The sequence below is a fragment of the Peromyscus maniculatus genome, chromosome 7, assembly GCF_049852395.1.
Source record: "Peromyscus maniculatus bairdii isolate BWxNUB_F1_BW_parent chromosome 7, HU_Pman_BW_mat_3.1, whole genome shotgun sequence".
Classification (NCBI taxonomy): Eukaryota; Metazoa; Chordata; class Mammalia; order Rodentia; family Cricetidae; genus Peromyscus; species Peromyscus maniculatus.
The window spans coordinates 6,251,917-6,271,709 of NC_134858.1; the positions used below are offsets into that span (position 1 = coordinate 6,251,917).

Sequence of the window (19,793 nt, forward strand, 5' to 3'; positions counted from 1 at the left end):
CTCTCACTTTGAATGTGTGTTCCTCAGCTGGTGGCACAATTTGGTGAAGCCATAGGACCTTCAGGTGGTGACAGTCTATAGGAGCAGTTCACTAGAGGGAGGTCTTTAAGGATTCATGGCCCAGCCCTTGGTTCCCAACCCTCTTCTGCCTCATGGTCCACCATGATGTGAGCAGCCTGTGCCATGCTCCCACTGCCAGGAACTCCACTACACCTCCCCTGCCAGGACAGACTGAAACCCTCTCAATCTGTGACCCACAATAAATCTGCTCCCCATAAGCTGTTTCTGTCAGATATTTTAGTCATCAGTACATAAAAGCAGTTACAATAGCATCCACATCTTCCCTTTCGCCAACCAGAGATGTCTTCCCTCTTCATGACTGATTCTCTACGCCTACTTTAAACAGTGCCGTCTTAGAGATGGCTGCCTTCAGGTTCCATGCCACCCAGCCAGGACTGGCCCATCTTGGATGTGGTCTCAGCACAATGTAAGGTGATCCTCTCACATTTGACACACTCCACACAACTCTGATTTCATGGTAACTTTTACTGTTGCTTTCTTCAATGAAAATACAAATATAAATGGCCTAAGCCACTGAGCAAGTTTCAGTTATGGCTGCCTTTTAAGTTCTAATGAATAATGAGTTTTATAGACAGGAAATGCAAGCACAGACAAGTTTCGGAGTGGAGAGAGCAAGCTACAAAGCAGGTTTCTGACTCTAAATAGACCCACTTTGGCTCTTGCTCTAAGAGAAGACAGGGGCAACAATCATCCTCAGTAAGTCATGGCTGCCACAGTGCCCATGCTTCAAGCAGTCAAGTTTGGGGGAGTCAGGTCACCCAACTTTTTGACTCCCCTGTTCATGGCCAAGAAAGCACCAGGAATATTGATTTGGGGTAAACAGTGTACTTTGAGGAGATGAGTTTGTATTCACCATCCAAGTTTTAGCTAACCTCTGCATTTATCTTGTGGTCTAAACTTTATTTTTATTTTTTTAACTGAGCTTATTTTTGAGATAATGGTGTTACTAATAATAGATGACAGCCCTTTTGATCCTTAGCTACCTATCTAAAATAGGCCTTCTTAAAGTCATATGCTATCAGGGAGTGAAGGGGTACGGCAACCATATTCCCTTTGATTTAGCACACTACATGAGGCAAAAGCTTGGATTACCCTACAGGGCCCTGTCCCAAGGTGGATGAACAGAGCTTAAAATAGAACATGTAGTCCGTAACAAAACAATAGAAAACCATCTTCAATTCTACTATGAATTTTATTTTCATGTATACAAACATTAGGAAATACACATTTAAGAATCATAGGCACATGCATACATGTGAAGGTATCTATGTATGTGTGAGCTACTTCCCCAAATTTAGACTACCATACCTAAGAAGTCATGTTAGACATATCTAATATGAGACAATCTCACTGGGTATCCCAAACCGGTCTTGAACGCACCATCCTCCAGTCTCAGCTCTAGAGTAGCTAGGATTACGGAATGTGCCACCATGCCCAGCTAGTGCATTTTTTAGTACGACTCAAATCCCATTGACCTATTTTTAAGTGGCTTATTTCTCTAAAGGGTTAGGGGCACTTCAGGGAGGCCAGGCATCCAACAAACATGAAGCAGAGTTTACAATCAGCTCAGAGAAGGTTCAGGAACAGCTAGAGGAGACAGGCGGAGCTCTCTGTAGAATAAAATGAAATCACTTTCAATAGACTATGAACACAAAAGAGACATTGTCTCAGGGAACTCGTGCACATCAATAAAATACAACAAACAACAACAAAAAAATTTGTTTTTTTCAGGCTTGTGACATGGCAAGTTTTCCTAGTATTTTTCTTTCACCAAATCCTAAAATTAAGAGAATATAAACTAATTTTGAATTAACTGGTGTTTTTTTAAATATAGATGAGCTGAGCATGGTGGCCCACACCTGTGAACCCAGCCCTTGAGAGGATTGGAATGTCAAGGCCATCCTTTGACTACACAGTGAAATTCAGGCTAGTCTGTGCTACATGAGAACCTGTCTTAAAAAAAAATAAACTAATTAAGGTAAGACAAAATAAATAAAATATAAATCTGACATATGATCTTTCTAGTGTAGCATGCTCACTCTTGCTAACTTAGGAATCCTTTCACCCACACTCAACTGTTTCCAGCATTATTTGTGGGTGGTTTCAATGAGGGCACAAAAATAAGGGTGGTTAAAAAAAATAGAAGAAATGGGAAACAATAATTCAATTGTCCAACTGAGAGCTATTAAAGAGTAAAATATGCTTCCTCCACAGAGTTCAAAAGAAAATGTTATTTGTATAAACAATCTGGGCTTTTGGGAATGTTCCACTTTCAAGACTTCCTGATTTACCTAACCACACTTAAGTGAACTGCAATGATGGTTGGTGAAACCTGACAGATCTTTTGAATCACCAAACGAGTAGAGAATCTTTTCCCTTGAATTTAATAAAATATCAGAGGTCTCTTTTCAGAAAACTTGTGGTTGGTGATAGTGTTTTTTGCTTTTGATATTTTTTAAAAGAGATCCCAAATCAGCACTTAGCAGTCAGATGCCTAAGGGTCAAAAATGTCCAATCAAAGTCTCATGGCTACCAGCAGTTCCACTTCATGAACCTTGATAGCATCTGACAACCCTAAGAGCAATTACATGGTGCCAATGTATGGGAGAGTTTTTGAAGTTGGTAACCAATTTCTGAAGAAAATTGTTACAGAACCGTTTTCAATAATATAATCACTAGTTTAGTTTGAAGAAAAAGTGGGTTCTAAATTAAAATTACTAGTGATCTCTTAAGTAGAAGAGATTCTAGATTTATAATAGATCAGATTTGTTTATTCTTTTCCTGTGTGTGTGTGTGTGTATGTGTGTGTGTGTGTGTGTGTGTGTGTGATTGTGTGACACAAGTAAACACATGCTCATGCACAAACGTATGCCTGCACGAGTATTCCTGAGTGTGGAAGCCAAAGGTTAATGTTCCGAATGTTCTTCCAACCCTCACACTTTATTCTTTGAGGTAGGGTCTCTCAGTTGACCCCAGGGCTTGGTGATATGGCAAGCTTCCCTAGCTAGTTTCCTCTGGGGATCCCCTATGTGCACCTTTAGAGGCTGGAATTTTAGGCCAGCCACCATGCCCACCTGGTATTTTTGTGGGTTATTGGGTATTGGAATTCTGGTCTTGTTTGTGTAGCAAGCATTTTAGCTGCTGGGCCAACTCCCCAGCACATACCTGTTAGTTTTCATCAAAATTCAGCTTTCTATCTCCAAGTGTTTCTACCTTCCATAAGAATTTTCTCATAATATTGAGCAAGCTGCTGGTCAACAAGGTGTTGATCAAACCCCCCCACCTTGTTAAAACACAAGAAAACTGTAACTTTTCCACCTGCCTCACTGAGGCGATGTCTACACTTGACTCCCTGATCCCTCAGGCTCTAGAGTGTGTATCATTACTTTACTGCTATACCACACAGGCCCTTGGCCCCAAAGAGGTAATCAAATAACACATATTTACACTTGGATAAAGCAATGTTGACTCAAGCACACCCAGTAAGCTGGGTGTGGTGGCACACACTTGTAATCCCAACACTTGGGAGGTGAAGGCAGGCAGATCTGGACTTCAAGGTCATTCTTAGGCCCATAGCAAGTTCAAGGCTAGCCTGGACTACATGAGACTCTGTCTTAAACAAAAGCAGGGCTAGTGAAATGAGTCAGGAGGGAAAGCACTTGGGAAGTAGGAGACACTAACGACCCTCATTACTATAAGCACACAACACTTGAACAGGAATACACTAGTCAGATCAAAAATAGCTAGATGATTATTACAAAACACATTCTACCTCTGAGTCACCCAACAGATTGGCTCCTTTCTCTACCACAGGGTTGGCACTCTCGCCTCAGTTGGCAGGTGTCTATGTTTTACCTATCTCCAACACAAGAATGCTCTGTTTAGGTGTGTCTAAATGAATGAAGTCTTCATCCAAAATATTTACTAGCAAACTGACTCTCCTTCTTGGTAACTGTTTAGTCTTTTGAATACAAATCTCATATCTTCCGAACTTTCCCCAGAGTCTCCAGAGAGTCTCCCTAACAACACTGCATCCCTATCTAAGCTGTTTATGCACATTGCACATGCACTGCCAGATGACTTCCAGGATTGCTCAGGACAAATAAACTTTGCCCTGGATTAAGGCCTAACACTGTACTGGCACTAGCTCAGCTCAACTAAAAGTATCTGAGTTTCTTTAAAGTCTAGACTTCCTTTTTATAGGCTTGGGCTTGGGAATTACTTCAAGGGTTGGAGAGATGGCTCCGTGGGTAGAGCACTTGCCACTCAAGAGTGAGGGCCTGAGTTTAAATGAGTAGAGCCCATGTAAAAGCTCAGCTTGGTAATGCACACATAATCCCAGAACTGCGGTCAAATGAGAGGTCCAGATGGGGAGACTCCTTGGAAGCTGCCAGCCAGCTGGCCTGCAAAGCTCAGCCACAAACAATGAAGAACTCCCATCTGAATCATGCTGAAAGCTGGGACCAACACTGAGCTTGTCTTCTGTCCTCCATATGCACAGGATGGTCTGTGCACACACACACACACACATACACACACACACACACACACACACACACATTCCTACATTCAAATATGTAAATACATACATGTATCACATACACAAAAATATTAAAATTTACTTCTAGGCACTAAATAGAAGAACAAATTAGAGAAACTTGCATGTTCCACCTTTGATATGAATGGACTAAATTCTAGAATAATGTGTGAAGATGCACAGTTTTCATTATCCTACACTCTTAAGAGCTCAGTTAATCCTAGAAGACTACTTGTCTCACAGGTAGGCTCACAATAACATCTTTGAACTTTCAAATATTTAAGCTGAATAATTGTAAACGTTAGAGTCCACAAATCGCCCCTCAAAAGACCACCACTCACGTCTGCAAAAGCAAGAGTGTTTATTTCTCGAGAACAAATTTCAGTATGCTGGGGTCAGCCACACAACAAAATAGCAGCAACCCCAAGAGAAGCTCGCAGGCTCCTTTTATACACAGCTAGGGGAATTCCAGGGACAGCTAAGTCATCTCTAGCAAACAGGATTGGTTAAGCAAGCAGCAGTTACATTTGATTAGCTGCAGCATCTTTGGACATGTCAGGGCAAGTCGGGACAAGCCCGGCCCCCTGAAGTGACAACCCAGAAGTGGAGCCATCTCATAAACAGAGTTTTTGATAGAATAAGATTGTTTTCTGTATGCAAATCCTTTTGTTTCCACTAGTCTTAAAGATGTACACATAACTCATGATGAAACACGGCCAATTCCAGCATGTATGGGCACCAGTGATACCAGTGCACAGGGCAGTATGCTTTTGTATTGGAAAATATTACTCATTGTAATAGATCATAGCAAAATAACTATGTATTTTGTTCTATCTACTCTATAAATATATCACTTGAGAGAAAAGTTGACACTCCCCACCACCATCAATTTCTAACTTCCAGATTCCTAACTCAGTCTTCTTAGTTCAAAACTCCAAGTGGTACACAAAGCAAGCAACTTGAGCATAGTTGGAAGGTAATTTGGCTGGACTCAACAAGCTGCTTCCACTCATCAGGGCTACATGCAGCAGGCAGGCCAGTATATGGTGGTATTCTATTTGTACTGAAATGTGATTTTAATTGTATGTTAATAAATAAAGTTGCCCGGGGATCAGAGCTATTAGAGCCATAGAAAGAGCGTGGCAGTGGTGGCGCACGCCTTTAATCCCATAGATTTCTGTGTGTTCAGGGATACAGCCAGCATTGGAGACATACTCCTTTAAGACCTGGAGGGCGGTACTTACAGGCAGTGACAAGGCAGTCATGTGGTTGGGTTTACAACCAATGAGAAGGCAGAACAGAAATACTATTTAAAGACATACACACAGGAAGTAGCTCTCTTTCGGAGAGCTAGGACCACCGCAGGAGGTAAGACTTTAGCTCTGAGCTCTGACTTCTTGGCTTTCTCTTTTACATTGGTTCTGTGTTTCTTGTTTTAATAAGACGGTTGGTTACATCTACACCAGTGTGTGCAAGCAGAAGCCCAGAGCTCACCTATCCTTGGAGTTGAGAAGCAATGGCTGCTAGCAGTGCTTGGCTGAGAAGCAGTGTGCAGAATAGAATGTTCTGTTTGGGACTTCAGCACACGAGTGCCCCCAAGAATTCCCTATTGGTTCCTGGATGAGTAATTCCAGTTTCTTTTGTTCCAAACCAAATGTCACTGGCCAAACAGAAACAAAAACAAAAACAAACCAACAAACAAGGTCAAAAGGGCATGGGTGTGGCAGAGGAGGACAGCTGGAGAGCAGGAAGGATTTACCGGCTGGACACTGGCCTCCTCACTGAACGGACTCCCCAGAACAGCTTTCACAAATTAAGTAGCCGTGGTAAAGCCACAACCTTTTCTTTCCTCAAGGTCCGCGGTCTTCTTCTTCCACCACAGGCACATGAGAATTGACAAAGATTTGTCCTGACTGTGGGCAAGACAGAAAAACTCAAGCTACAAATGGCGCCCAACGTGTTGGCAAGAGTTTCTACCTAAAACCTGAGAAAAGATTCTAAAACGGAGCTAAAAACAGCTTCCTAATTGTCTCTCTCAAATGAGCAGCAGCTGCCGGTTTGAGTTACTGGCGGGTTCCTTGTGTGCAAGCTTGACCTGCAGTATGGCGGGAATGAGGCCTCTGCAAGTGGCACATTAAGCTGCATGGTGGATTTAGCCTTTGCTAGTACAAAACAAAAAGAGGTTTCTGGGCTACACACTGCTTGGATAAAAGCATAGACCCAGGATGGCTCCCAGAGCTGGCGGAAAAGGTACTACCGCCATGTTGGGAAGCTGAAATGGGCGGAGCCAGCAGCCGCAGCGCCATTTCAGGCTTAAAAGGCTGCAGTTTAAGCAATAGGCTCAAGGTAATATAAAAAATAAGCCATGTAAAGATGGCTACCACACAGAGAATCTGGATTATGTTCTCTTTGATATTTGTAACTGAAGAAAAACATTTGATTGCAAAAGCTGTTGAGTTATGCCAAAATGTGTATTTTAAAGGTACCTTGACTTCAAAATTTGGCTATAAGGATATGTTGCTTTGGAAAAGAGGCTCTGGTTTTGTTTCCACAGAAAGCCAGAGGCTATGGATTTGTTCCAGATTAAGATACATCAGGTTTGACCAGCCAAGACCACCTGAAAGGTCTCCGATGACACCATGGTCCAGATGATCCAACATCCAGAATTGTTTCAAGGCAACTGGCTCAGACGATACGGTCTCACGGACTACACCATGATCCTAAAATTTTCTTTGTGTCCCCATAAGATACAGCGCCCCCCTCCAGCAGGAAGTAGTAAGAGAAGCTACGCCCAAATTCCCAAATATACCAAGCTGACTTTGGAGATGTGTAAAAGTTAAAACCTTCCTTTTAAAAAAAAAAGAAAGGGGAAGTGCTGTGGGACGGTCTGTATGTCAAATTGCTCTGATTGGTCAATAAATAAAACACTGGTTGGCCAGTGGCCAGGCAGGAAGTAGGTGGGACAAGGAGAGAGGAGAATTCTGGGAAGCGGAAGGCTGAGGCAGAGAGACACTGCAGCCGCCGCCATGACCAGCAGCATGTGAAGATGCCGGTAAGCCACCAGCCACGTGGCAAGGTATAGATTTATGGAAATGGATTAATTTAAGCTATAAGAACAGTTAGCAAGAAGCCTGCCACGGCCATACAGTTTGTATGCAATATAAGTCTCTGTGTTTACTTGGTTGGGTCTAAGTGGCTGTGGGACTGGCGGGTGACAAAGATTTGTCCTGACTGTGGGCAAGACAGAAAAACTCAAGCTACAGAGAATCATGCCTCTCCCTGTCATCCTGTGTCCTGCTCTCATCACCATCTTTACACTCAGACAGCTGGCTGCTGACTTTACACATCACTGCACTCAGGCCACATACTTAGGAAAGATCTTTTCTGGTGTTCTTAAACCATCACCTGGCTTTACAGTCAGGTCAGGTGAGTCTCAATGCTATTTTGGCTGAGGTTGCTTGGCCATTAGTCAATGCTGGGACTAATTCATTCTCTCTTCCCCCGTGCCCCCAGCTTTCATTTTGTTTTGTTTTATTGCTTTATTTTTAGACAGGGTCTCACTATGTAGCCCTGACTGTCCTGGAACTCACTATGTAGACAAGACAGACCTCAAATTCAAAGATTCATCAGCCTCTGTCTTCCTTCTGAGTGCTGGAATTAAAGGCATGCACCACCATCACACAGCTCTGTCTCTATTTTATTCTTTTATTGAACTGAAGAAATAAAAAACTCAAACTGGGCCTTCAACAAGTCAGGGTTAGGACATGAAGTGTTGGCCTTCCCCTGCAGAACTGGAGCTGTTGAGGGTATGCAAGGGCATCCGTTGTCCACCCCAGCAACCCCACACTTCAGCCTTCGGTTATACATCTCTCTCAGTTCCCTGTCCATGGAAACAGATTGGGATAACCTCTTATTCTCATGTTAAAAGAGATTAGAAAGTCTTCTATTACCCACAGAATTTATTTTAAAGTGCCTAAACTGCATTTGTAGGCTGAATTACAAGATATAAATGTTGGGTGATTAACATAGATGAATTTACTATATTTTTACCTTACTTGTTATAGAAATAATTTCTGCTTAGAAGAAATCATTTGGCTTAGGACTAGGAATGTAGCTCATTGTAGAATACTTGGCTAGCATGGAAATCTTGGGGTTCCATCTTCAGCAGCACAGACACACAAAGATGAATCAAGTAGCTAATCTCTCATGATGACTGTTGTTGGTTGTCAACTTGACTATATCGGGAATGAGCTACAACCCAGAAATGGAGGGCACACCTGTGATCCAGATCTTGAAGCAAGAAGACATAGACTTTTGATCTGGATCTTGAGGCAGGATTACACAGGCCTCTAATCCAGATTTTGAGGTAGCAGGACACACCTTCAATCTGGGCCACACCTGCTGCTTAGAAGCCTATATAAGGACATGGAAGAAGGAAGCTTTTGTTCATTCTCCACCTGCTTGCCCTCAACCCTGTCAGCACATCCATGCCTTCACGGACATTGAAGCCTACTTCTTCAGTATTCCAACATATACAGAAGACCAGCTGAGACACTCAGCCTCATGGGACTGAGCAACTACTAGATTTTTGGACTTTCCATTCACAGCTAGCCATTGTTGGACTGCAGCCTGTAAATCCTTCCAATAAATTCACTTATATTTATATACATTGTTGTGTTATATACATATATATAATTTAGGGTTATATTCAGTTCTGTGACTCTAGAGAACCCTGACTATTATATCTCTTGATGTAAAAGTAGCAACATTTACCCCTTAATTACCCATCTATTATCTCATCCCACAAAGCCCTTAAACATTAGAATGTAGTTAAGTATTGGCAGCTTACAGGTAAGCCTTCATCTACTGGTCAATGCACACCTTTCAAACCTAATCTACAAGCAAGCAGAACATAAGAATATTCATTTACTTAAGCCAGAAAGAGTCAAACAGATGAGAGACCAAGTTCACCACAACACTGGGAAATTACCTAAGGCCTGCTTGGAAGGCTGCAGAGAACCATGACTAAAACCCTACACTGCAACTCCCACATTCTCCAAGTGTGACTTCAAGAGAAACCTGACATCAAAGGCTTATTGGAAAGTTAAAGACTATACAGATAGCTGTTGCTTGCATTCTTAGCAGTCATAGGTGAAAGATCAATCTGGAGCAACCAGATATACTCCAGACATTGTTTTATGAATTTCCATAAATCCATTATATGAACCTAATGGAATAAAGTCACCAAACCATTAAAAATGATGCCTGTAAAAACTGAGAAGTATTTGCATAATCCCCTACAAAAGAAAAATACTACTAATTATATGCTTCATTCTATTAGAAACACATAGAAAAATGAAAGCTTTGTAAATCTTGTCTCCAAAAGACTGACTCTCATGAGGTAAACACAAGTCAAATGCCCAGACTTATAGAAAGGGGCCTAGCTTTCATCTGCACAGAATTTCATTTTATAACTAAGTAAAACATAACATGATTACTTGAGTATTATTTTCCTAAATGATGATGCTGATGTCTTATTATCTTAGCAATAAAATTTAGGCTTTATCTGACTGTGTTGGGAGCCATATAGATGCACAACAAAAATGTCAAGAAGTGACAGGCATACACTAAGCAGAACAGCATAGCTAAGCACATGAAGACCTGGTGCAAAGGTCTCCAGTGTCAGAGGGCAATAAGCAACCCAACACCACAGTTCCAGATGGTGATGGTCCCTGACCATTCATGCTGACCTTTCCCACTCATCCCAAGAATGAAAGAAGAGGGGAACATGTCTGATGTTCATGTAGCAAGCGGGGCTCCTCCTACTTTCTTCAGACTCCCCAACAGGTACGAATGAGCCACTTTCCAACCCAGATTGTCAGAAGAGCCATCCACAAATCCAGACACCAGCCATACTCATGCTTCCCTCTCCCAGAACCTCACACTCCTGAACACAGAGCTCATAAGTAAGCATTGGCTCACCTACCATGCATTAAAATCCTAGGTTTCATCCCAGTACCATATAAACTAGGCACACACATTACTCAAGCAGTCTAAACTACAGGAAGACCGGGAAGTTAAGTCACCTTGGCTACCTAGTACTTGAGGGAAATCTGGAATACATGGGATCTGGTCTCAAATTTTTTCCAAAAAAAAATACATAATATATACTTTCTGCCTGAAACTTGTTGAACCATAACCTGTCAGAACACTAGTTCAACACATCATGACTAAATGTGATTTGTTTTCTTTCTAAAAAAAATCCTAGTGTTAGCAAAGAATTCAGTACAAACTAAAAAAAAAAAAAAAAGGTATCTCTTAAATCCTATATGTATATATTGAGTATATGCCCAGTCCATGTTTGAAGGCAGAGACAAGGACTGTTAACCTGTATTTTCTCAAAGAGCTGATCTGAGTTGGAATGATTAAGTAATTTCCCTATGAAGAAAACCAGTCTATTTAGAAACAATTTGTAATATTTTTTCACAGAAACCCAAAATCACACTCTCAGTGTTATAAAAGCCAGAGACTATTTTAGATGTTTATTGTTTAGGTATGTGTAATTGCCTGTGTGATTTCAATGAGATCACTACGTGCAGTCAAACTTGGGGACTACAGTACTCACCAATACTGATTTCGTCATCAGTTTCAGCATCTCCAATACATTCAAACTGGAAGTCTTGCAGAGACTGGGAAAACTTCTGTACAGCCATGGATAGATCTGCAGTGAAAAGAACCACCATGAGGCCAAGTGCCACAGAGAATCCCAGTAAAGACACAGTTCTAAAATGCAAGCTTGGTAAATAGAAGCAAAATTTAATAACTACATGCTTTAGAGTCTGGAACTGCCCTGCTTAGAGGGCTCTGACCCTTCCAGAAAAGAGTGGGGCCAGAAGTAGATGATCTGGAACTCTTTATCACACATCACAAACGGCACATTTATTTGACAACAGAAGGAATGTGGGGGTGGGGAGAAGCTGAGGGTGTGAGAATGGCGGGACTGTGTTCTCCCCAGTGGACTGCTGCCTGAGATGCAGAAGAGGAGAGATGACCTGAGCAGCTGTTTACAAATGGCACTGCACCTGCTCAGAGACCCATGTCAAACGCCTCCACCCAGACTTCAGTCCAAATGAGGATCGGAGTCTCTTGTCAGGAAAGGAGTTTTTCATTATTTCTAGGGTGAAAAATAAAGTACCTTCCATGAAAACCCCCCAAAAAAGATGCAAATCCTTGGGAAGCAGCAGCCTTGAATGCAGCCCATGAGAATGATTTCCAGTCCTGAGCTGGGCTGCCTGGATTGAAAGTCAAGTCCCTTGAGTTGCTTGCTACGTAACCTTGGGCTACTTGCTGAACTCCTTTGGGCCTTGGTTTCCTGCTATTATATGCAAAAAAAAAAAAATGGAGTAACAATGACTCCCTTTCAGAATTAAATGAATTAATATATGCCAAGGATTTATAACTACAGCGACAGGCCCTCAAACTCCACTCAAATGTGTCAAATGAAATTAAAAATAACGAACATCACAGTACATCAGGGAAACTGTGGAGTTCTCATCTCTCAGAACCATGCTGACCTTTACTGCGACTCTTCCATAGATGTTTACAGCAAGAAAATGTATAGTTTTTCTCAAATTAAAATACTTATGTATTCTATGCAATAGTATTCTTGCATGAGTTATAAACCAATGCTAAACCTCTGTATTTGACCCAGTCTATGGGACTCAGATGTTTCCTTCATCAAACTGTTACTGGAGTTCTCCAACTGTGTTCCCTTCCTTGCTGGGTCTCTACAGCCTGAAGTTAGCAAGGATCCTGCTAAGAGACAGAGAATCCCCAACCTCAGCACCTGGCCAGCTGCTTCAGTACACTCCACCCCTCACGCACAGACCTGTCCTCAGCACAAATCCCCCTACCGTGTGCGTCACTTCTTGTCTTGTTTTTTGTTGGAGCCCACCGAGGTTTCCTAGTGGCTTTACCCAGCAGAACTGCATAAGAGGATGACTGGGCCATAGGCCTGGGTACCAGGTGTTTGGAAGGGTCTACACTTGGTTGTATCTAGCAGGAGGAGGTCTTTTTGCCTCACCCTTTGACATTCTTGTAAAAAACCCTTTTGAATAAAGTTCTGGGCTGGTGAGTTTTGGTCCAGGCCCTCCCGAGGCTATCCTGTGTTTCTTTCTTTCCTCTTGTCGTCTAGGTATCTCTTTCTATCTAAATATTTCCCACTTCTCCCTGCTCAAGAGAACTCTGGTCGTAAAAGTGAGGCTGGTCTCCCACAGTTTTTTACCCAACAACTCCTAAACCTGCCCAGAACAGACTATAAATCCTCCATTGTCGCTCTTAGACTTAAACTCTGTCTCCCTTGTCTACTGCAATAGCCTTGACTCCTGCTGTGCTCAGCCCAAATACTGTCTCCCTTATCAGTTAACAGGTGACTTCCTTAGCTGTAAATTGTGGCTGCATAGCTCAGGACTTAAACATTCCTGAAGGCTTACATCCAAGGAGCCATTAGCAAAGACACTGGAGGATGATTGTGGACACATTCCCCAATCATGGCCCCAAGCTTCAGAACTGTGGAGATTCTGTTGAGGTTTTGTTTTAAATATATGAGGGAGAGGTTTTGTTTGGTTTGTTTTTATTTAAAGAATAAATCCAGGACAGGCACCAAAATTACACAGAGAAACCCTGTCTCAAAAAAACAAACAAAAAATCATGCTCTGGAGCAGTGGTTCTCAACCTTTCTAATGCTGAGACCCTTTAATACAGTTCCTCGTGTTGTGATAATCCCCCAACCATACAATTATTTTCATTGCTACTGCATAACTGTAATTTTGTTACTGTTATGGGCTGTAATGTAAATATCTGATATATAGGATATCTGATAGGTGACCCCTGTGAAAGGGACATTCGACCCCTAAAGGCGTCACAACCCACAGATGGGGAGCTGCTGCTCTAGAGGATGTTCCTGGCAAATAGGCATCTCCTCTTATGAAAGCAGAAAACTCTAGGGCCAGCTACAAAGCCCATTCGTGCACACATTGAGATCATGAAGAAAGATGCTCGCTGGTGAATTCTTAATCAAGGAGAAAAACGAGAGCTTATCAAGCTGGACTTCCCGGTTGCCTATGCTGTGTTTACTCTTCCAGAGGTTCCTTTTCCTGGTCTGTACAACAGCCAGTTAGTACTTCAGGGCTGCTGGGAAGATGAAAGGAGGTTTGAACCTTCAGCCTGTTAGACAAGACAGGAAGTGGCATCCATTACTTATCATTCAGTCCAGCTCACACAAGCAGCAAAGTTGATTGGCCTTCAAAAAAGGGTACTGTGAAACAACACACATTACCAAGGTGCCAAGCTACACAGGAAACAGTAAGAGCCACATCGCAAACTATGACAAGAGAGAGAAGGCCTGCTGACGCCTAGGAAATGTTCAGCTGTCTGTGAGTGCCTTGGTAAGACTGGAGGGAAGTATTCGATTGACCTTGCTTTACTGTCCCACACAGACTATCAAGAAGGCTGGCATGTCAAGAGACCAGAGATTCTCCAGTGAATGGCTTTCCTTCTCCCTCGCTCCCACCAGCAAGAAGCCTTCTGAGCCTCTCACAATCTCAGATGAGCTGCTTGGACACAACATCATCGGAACTCCAGGTACAATCTTCCATTTCTCCCTAAACTCCTTCTGAGCTCTCTGGATTCCAGGACTATAAAACCTAACTTGTGAAATCCTTTCAGAGAGCGCTGTGAATTCTTATCCTGCTCATAAATAACACTGCAAACACAGGCAAGCATTGGACATTGGCTCTGCATGAGGGTTGGCCGGGTTCAGATCTTGCTGTTTCCAGTAACGAGTGGTGCACTATGGGTAAGTTCCATGACCTCCCTATTAAGCAGCCAGTTACACATAAACAGGCTTGGGGTCTTCGTGTACGTCCCCACCCCATAATTAGCAGCTTTAAAATAGGAAGCTAAAACTGTAAGACACTGGCTGCTGCTCAGAAGAAGGCTCTCAGTCACAGTTCTGACCGTAAGTGGAGACATAACATACAAAATGGCACAAAGATCCTACGATCACTTTGCCTAGCTGGAGGCTTTTGGGTAAAGAACAAAAAATACCACTGAGCCCTCCTGTAAAAGCTAATCCAAATGGGCCTGCCAATCACCTGGTTAGGACTGTGCTCCCCAAAAAGCTGTCCCAGAATCTTTAAGAGATAATATAAAGCCTACACGTAGATCAGCACAGTGGTCTCTCTGGCCACTGGCCACTCTCGTGCTATTTCCTCCTCACTGGCCCTCTTGGTGACTACCCCCACCCTGTGAGCGTGCCTCATTATTCTGCAATTAACTAAGTTTGTCATCTATGAAATGCTCTGTGTGTGTGCTCTGAATTCATTTGACGGACATCACATGAGCCAGGGAATGAAGGAATCTAGAGTGAAATTTCAACAGCATCTGTAGCTCCATTTCCTCATCTGCTGTGCCACAGTTCACCTCTCAGGTCTATGTACGTAAGTAAGTAGACAATGCATCCAAAAGAAATCTTCTGGCACCTGAAGAGCACTGAGAACACACTGGCTGTTCGCAGGTAAGCATGTCAGAAAAGGAGAAAGGGAGATGTTCAGTTATCAGAGGGGCATGGCAGACCACAGTCCTTGGAGAGTGCTCAAGAAATTGGACTTAGCAGTTTCACATTTCTCATTTGATGTATTAAAAAGCAATTTAGCTGCAACAGGTATTCCTATGTGTTTCTGTGTAGCAGGTGAGTGTCTATCTCAACACTTGATTGACTCAGTTCCCACCCTCACCCCACCACCAATCAATGAGACTTCCCAGTGCTGGGGGAAGCAAAGCAGGCTGGAGTACATGTGAGATTCCAGACCCCAAGCAGGTTATGGGACAATTCTAAGGCTCAAGGGAAAAGTTTAGAATAGGATGTTTTCAACTGCCAGTGTGTTTTGGATCCTTGATCTCTCTTCTATTTAGTCTCGCTTTGCAACTGCCAAGGTTATGGTGAAGGGCCAAACGAAATGTCATCAAGCCAAAGAGCTTATGTTTGCTGGTAGCAATGCACAACACAAAATAGGGAATGTACCCTAAACTGATAATCTTGTTTTTTATCTCCTACTTGGTGTACAACTCTGAATTAGAAAGCGCAATATCCTTCTTCAGTTTGAAAATGACACAACCTGGGGTTGTAGGTGTACTTAAGTGAGAAAGCATAGACTTAACACACTCAAGGCCCTGAGTTCAATCCCAGCACTGGAAATTGAAATATAAAACAAATTCAGCCCAGCATCGATGGTGCACGCTTTTAATCCCAGCACTCAGGATACAGAGGCAGTAGACCTCTGTGAGTTCAAGGCCAGCCTGGTCTACAGAGCAGACAGCCTGGGCTACACAGAGAAACCCTGTCTCAGAGGGGAAAAAAAATCGAAACCACACACAACTCTATAGTTGTCTAGATGAATTCCCTAAATGAAAGTACAGCTTCAAGCCTCCTTTATATAAAGATAACTCACATAATAAAATAACCTCGGTTTAAAACCAAATTAAAGGCTAGAGCTATAGTTCTAGTTGTAGAATGTTTGTGTAGCATCCACAGAACCCTGGTATTCATCCTCAGCAACCCATAATCCCAGCTCTCAGGATGTGGACTTGGGAGGAGCAAAAGTTCATAGACATCTGTGGCTACACAGAGAATTAAAGGCAAGCGTGGGCTCTATGAGATCATATCTTTAAAAAAAAACAACTAACTTTTAAATTTATTGCTAATTTTAAATTATCACAAACAACAGAAAATCAAATTTTTCTCTTAAATACCAAAGGAAAGATTAAGAGTATGAGCCATGGGTGAAGAGATGGCTCACAGTTAAGAGCACTGTTGTTCCTAAAGAGGATTCAGTTTCAGCTCCCAGCATACACAGGGTGGCTTTCAACCTCAGTAACTCCAGTCCCAAGAGCTCTGACATCTTCTGGCCTCTCCTTGCGCTAGATATGCACATGATCCACATCCATACATTCAGGTAGCTCATACACATAAAACTAAAGAAATAAATATTTAATTTAAAAAAGAGAGAAAAGGAACCATGCCATGTAGAGGATCTAGCCTAGACACAGGGGGTCTAAAGACAACCAAGAAAACCCATTCCAGCTGGAGCCAGAGTAGTTACACTTACAGGTAAGAAAGCAGAGATGACATTCATTTACTAGTGAGCAACGGCACCGACAGTCACCATGCTTTGAGTGCCACACGCTGTCCCTTCCCATCTGCCTACCTGAGAGTTAAGCGTGGATTGTCTTCCCATGTGTTCACACTTCAACTTGGAAGATATGACATTAGGCTTTAGTCAGCAATAATAACCTGTACCACCCATGAAGAGATAACGCTAATGACACACTGAAACCTCATTTCATAAGAGGACTACAAAGCACGGAGTAAATGTTTAATTATAGCTTTGCTTTCACATAGACTTAGCAGGTGCGGTCTACCTGTATTTCAGAAGCATCATTGGATTTACTATGACGTTGTTAACTGTAGAGGTAAGTGTAGCAGGAATCTTATAAGTTCTTATTAATAATATCAAACCTGAGGCCAGTTATTGGGGTGAACGCTGGAAGGTCAGAGAGACATAACAGGCCACAGCTAACCTCACCTGGCCAACTTCTCAGCTGATCTGTTTCCTCAGACTGGAAGCTTCTGAGTCCTCATCCAAATGAATCTCAGCTGAACTGCTGCTAGAAGCCTGAAAGCTTAACCAGCCAAATGCTTCTAGTTTCTGGTCCTCACGCCTTATATACCTTTCTGCTTTCTACCATCACTCCCCGGGATTAAAGGTGTGAGTCACCATGCTTGGCTGTATCCTTGAACAGATGGATTTCTGCCTCTGGAATGCTAGGATTAAAGGCGTGTGCTACCACAGCTTAACTTCTATGTTTAATATTGTGGCTATTCTGTCTCTGACCCCAGTTAAGTTTATTAGCGTGCACAATATTTTGGGGAACACAATAGGTAAGATATGTTTCTGTGGGAGCACACCTTTTTAAATGCGGCATCTCCAGGATGAGGTTTAAATAGAACTACAAGGGGACATCTTCCCAGATCTATATTGTCAACTTTACTGTTTATATAGGCAGGCAGTAAGTAGCGATGAAGCTGAAGCAAAGCAAGGTCTGGTGGTGCAAGCCTGTAACCCTGGTGCTTGGAGGTGGAGGCAGGAAGATCAGGGACTCAAGATCAGTCTCCACTATGGAGCAAGTTTTAGTCCAATCTGAGATACGTTAGACTCTGTCTCAAGAAACAAACAACAAAAATCAAAACAGAGCAGATGTACTGATGCTTCCCTACCAAGAGCACAGTCCAATAAAAGTATGAAGGATATAACTAATTGAATTTTCCTAGAAAAGTTAAGAACATTGACTATACAGCTCAGACTCATCAGGGGTTACTTTACAAAGCACTCCCTAAAAATCAACCATGTCATTTTCACAACAACCATTAGAATTATTAGATAGCAATGTTTCCATTTTACACATGAAAAGCCTGAGTTACAGAAAGGATGTACATGGACCACCAAGGTGGCTCAGTGAGTAAAGAAGGCGACATGTAGAAAGAGAGAGCCAAAATCTGAACTCTGCCCTTTGATCTCCACATGTGCTGTGGTGCACATGCAACTCATCTTCAATAAATAAATGAGTAAGAAAATAATGAAAGAAAAGGAACAAAAGAAAAGATGAGACCATTCCCCAAGGTCACACAGGTTGACATCAGAGCTTTTAACTGGGGGACGCATACCAGCATTCCTAGATCACTACACTGTTTGCAGTCTTTGGATAATGGTGGCTGCAGTTTTGGATGGTGTTGACTGCAGTCTTGGGATGATGGTGACTGCAGTCTTTGGATGGTGTTGACTGCAGTCTTTGGATAGTGGTGGCTGCAGTCTTTGGATGGTGGTGACTGCAGTCTTTGGATGGTGTTGACTGCAGTCTTAGGATAGTGGTGGCTGCAGTTTTTGGATAGTAGTGGCTGCAGTGTTTGGATAGAGTGGCAATTCAGAAGGTACAGTCCATTCCGCTTGGGAGAACTCCTACAGGTGTCATTAAGAACAGGAACTTGAGAAATGCAGCCAAGTACCAGCAAAACCAATAACTTCCTGTGTTCAAAAACTCCTAAGGGCAGCTTCTACAGACAAACCTAATGATGCCTATCAAAACCACAGGTAGCAGAAATATTTCATCACCTTAAATAAACCACTTTCTGTCTTGTAGTAATGTTATCTCACCCACTTAGAATATATCCTTAGGGGCTGGAGAGATGGCTCAACAGTTAAGAGCACTGGCTGCTCTTCCAGAGGACCATGGTTCAATTCCCAGCACCCACGTGGCAGCTCACAACTGTCTGTAACTCCAGTTGCAGGGGATCTAACGCCTTCGCACAGATATACATGAAGGCAAAACACTAATGCATGTAAAGTAAAAATAAATAAATTGTTTTAAAAAAAAGAACATAGACTTAGTTTATACTCGGAGTCAAAATGGTCCCTTCTTCAAGATTCCTCCATCTCCTCCAAAGGCCTCCCTGTCTCTTCCAGCTCAATGCTTCCATTCTTCCTTTACTAACTTAGTACACACAGTGGCTCTTGTAATGCTTTCTCTATTTTACATCTTATCTTAAGTGTGTGTAAACCTAACTTACTCAGCACATTTTCAATAGTGTAATGAAGTTAAGAAATTACATCACCCACTAATCTACCCAGTACCTGACACAATATCTTGCCATTAGTAAGAGTTTAATTGTAGAAAACACAAATTTATGGAGGTTGGGTAAATACCTGGAACTCGCAGAGATCTCTCTTTCCTTCAAAGCTCTTTCAAGACCCCACTTCCCACTGCTGTGCACTGAATGAGAAATGGCCCCCACAGGCTCCTGTATCTGAACCTGGCCCCCATTGGTGGTGCTGTTTGTGGGGATTATGAAAACTTTAGGTAGTAGAGCCTTGTTAGAGGAAGTATGTTACTGGGGGTGGGCTCCGAGGGATAGAGCTCCTCGAGAATACCTACATATTCTTTGTTTCTTTTTCTTTTTTACCTTAGTCCATCAGTAATGACACACACACAGGGAAGGAGGGAAGGGGAAAGAGAGAGAAACGGAAGGGGGAGGGAGGGGCAGAGGAGAAGAAAGGGAAGG

General features: G+C 42.5%; 1 protein-coding gene across 3 annotated transcripts in view; it reads right to left on the reverse strand.

The window, feature by feature from the left end:
* Arhgap42 (Rho GTPase activating protein 42) overlaps positions 1-19,793 on the reverse strand; it is a 219,443-nt gene that overhangs the window by 149,886 nt on the left and 49,764 nt on the right. For 2 of the 3 annotated variants that reach the window (XM_042280384.2, XM_006983781.4), the window contains exon 2: positions 11,244-11,339. The exons of the other annotated variant lie outside the window; for it this stretch is intronic. In XM_042280384.2, the coding sequence (XP_042136318.1) occupies positions 11,244-11,339 (96 nt within the window). The remainder of the gene's footprint in view (positions 1-11,243; positions 11,340-19,793) is intronic. 3 annotated transcript variants of the gene reach the window in all.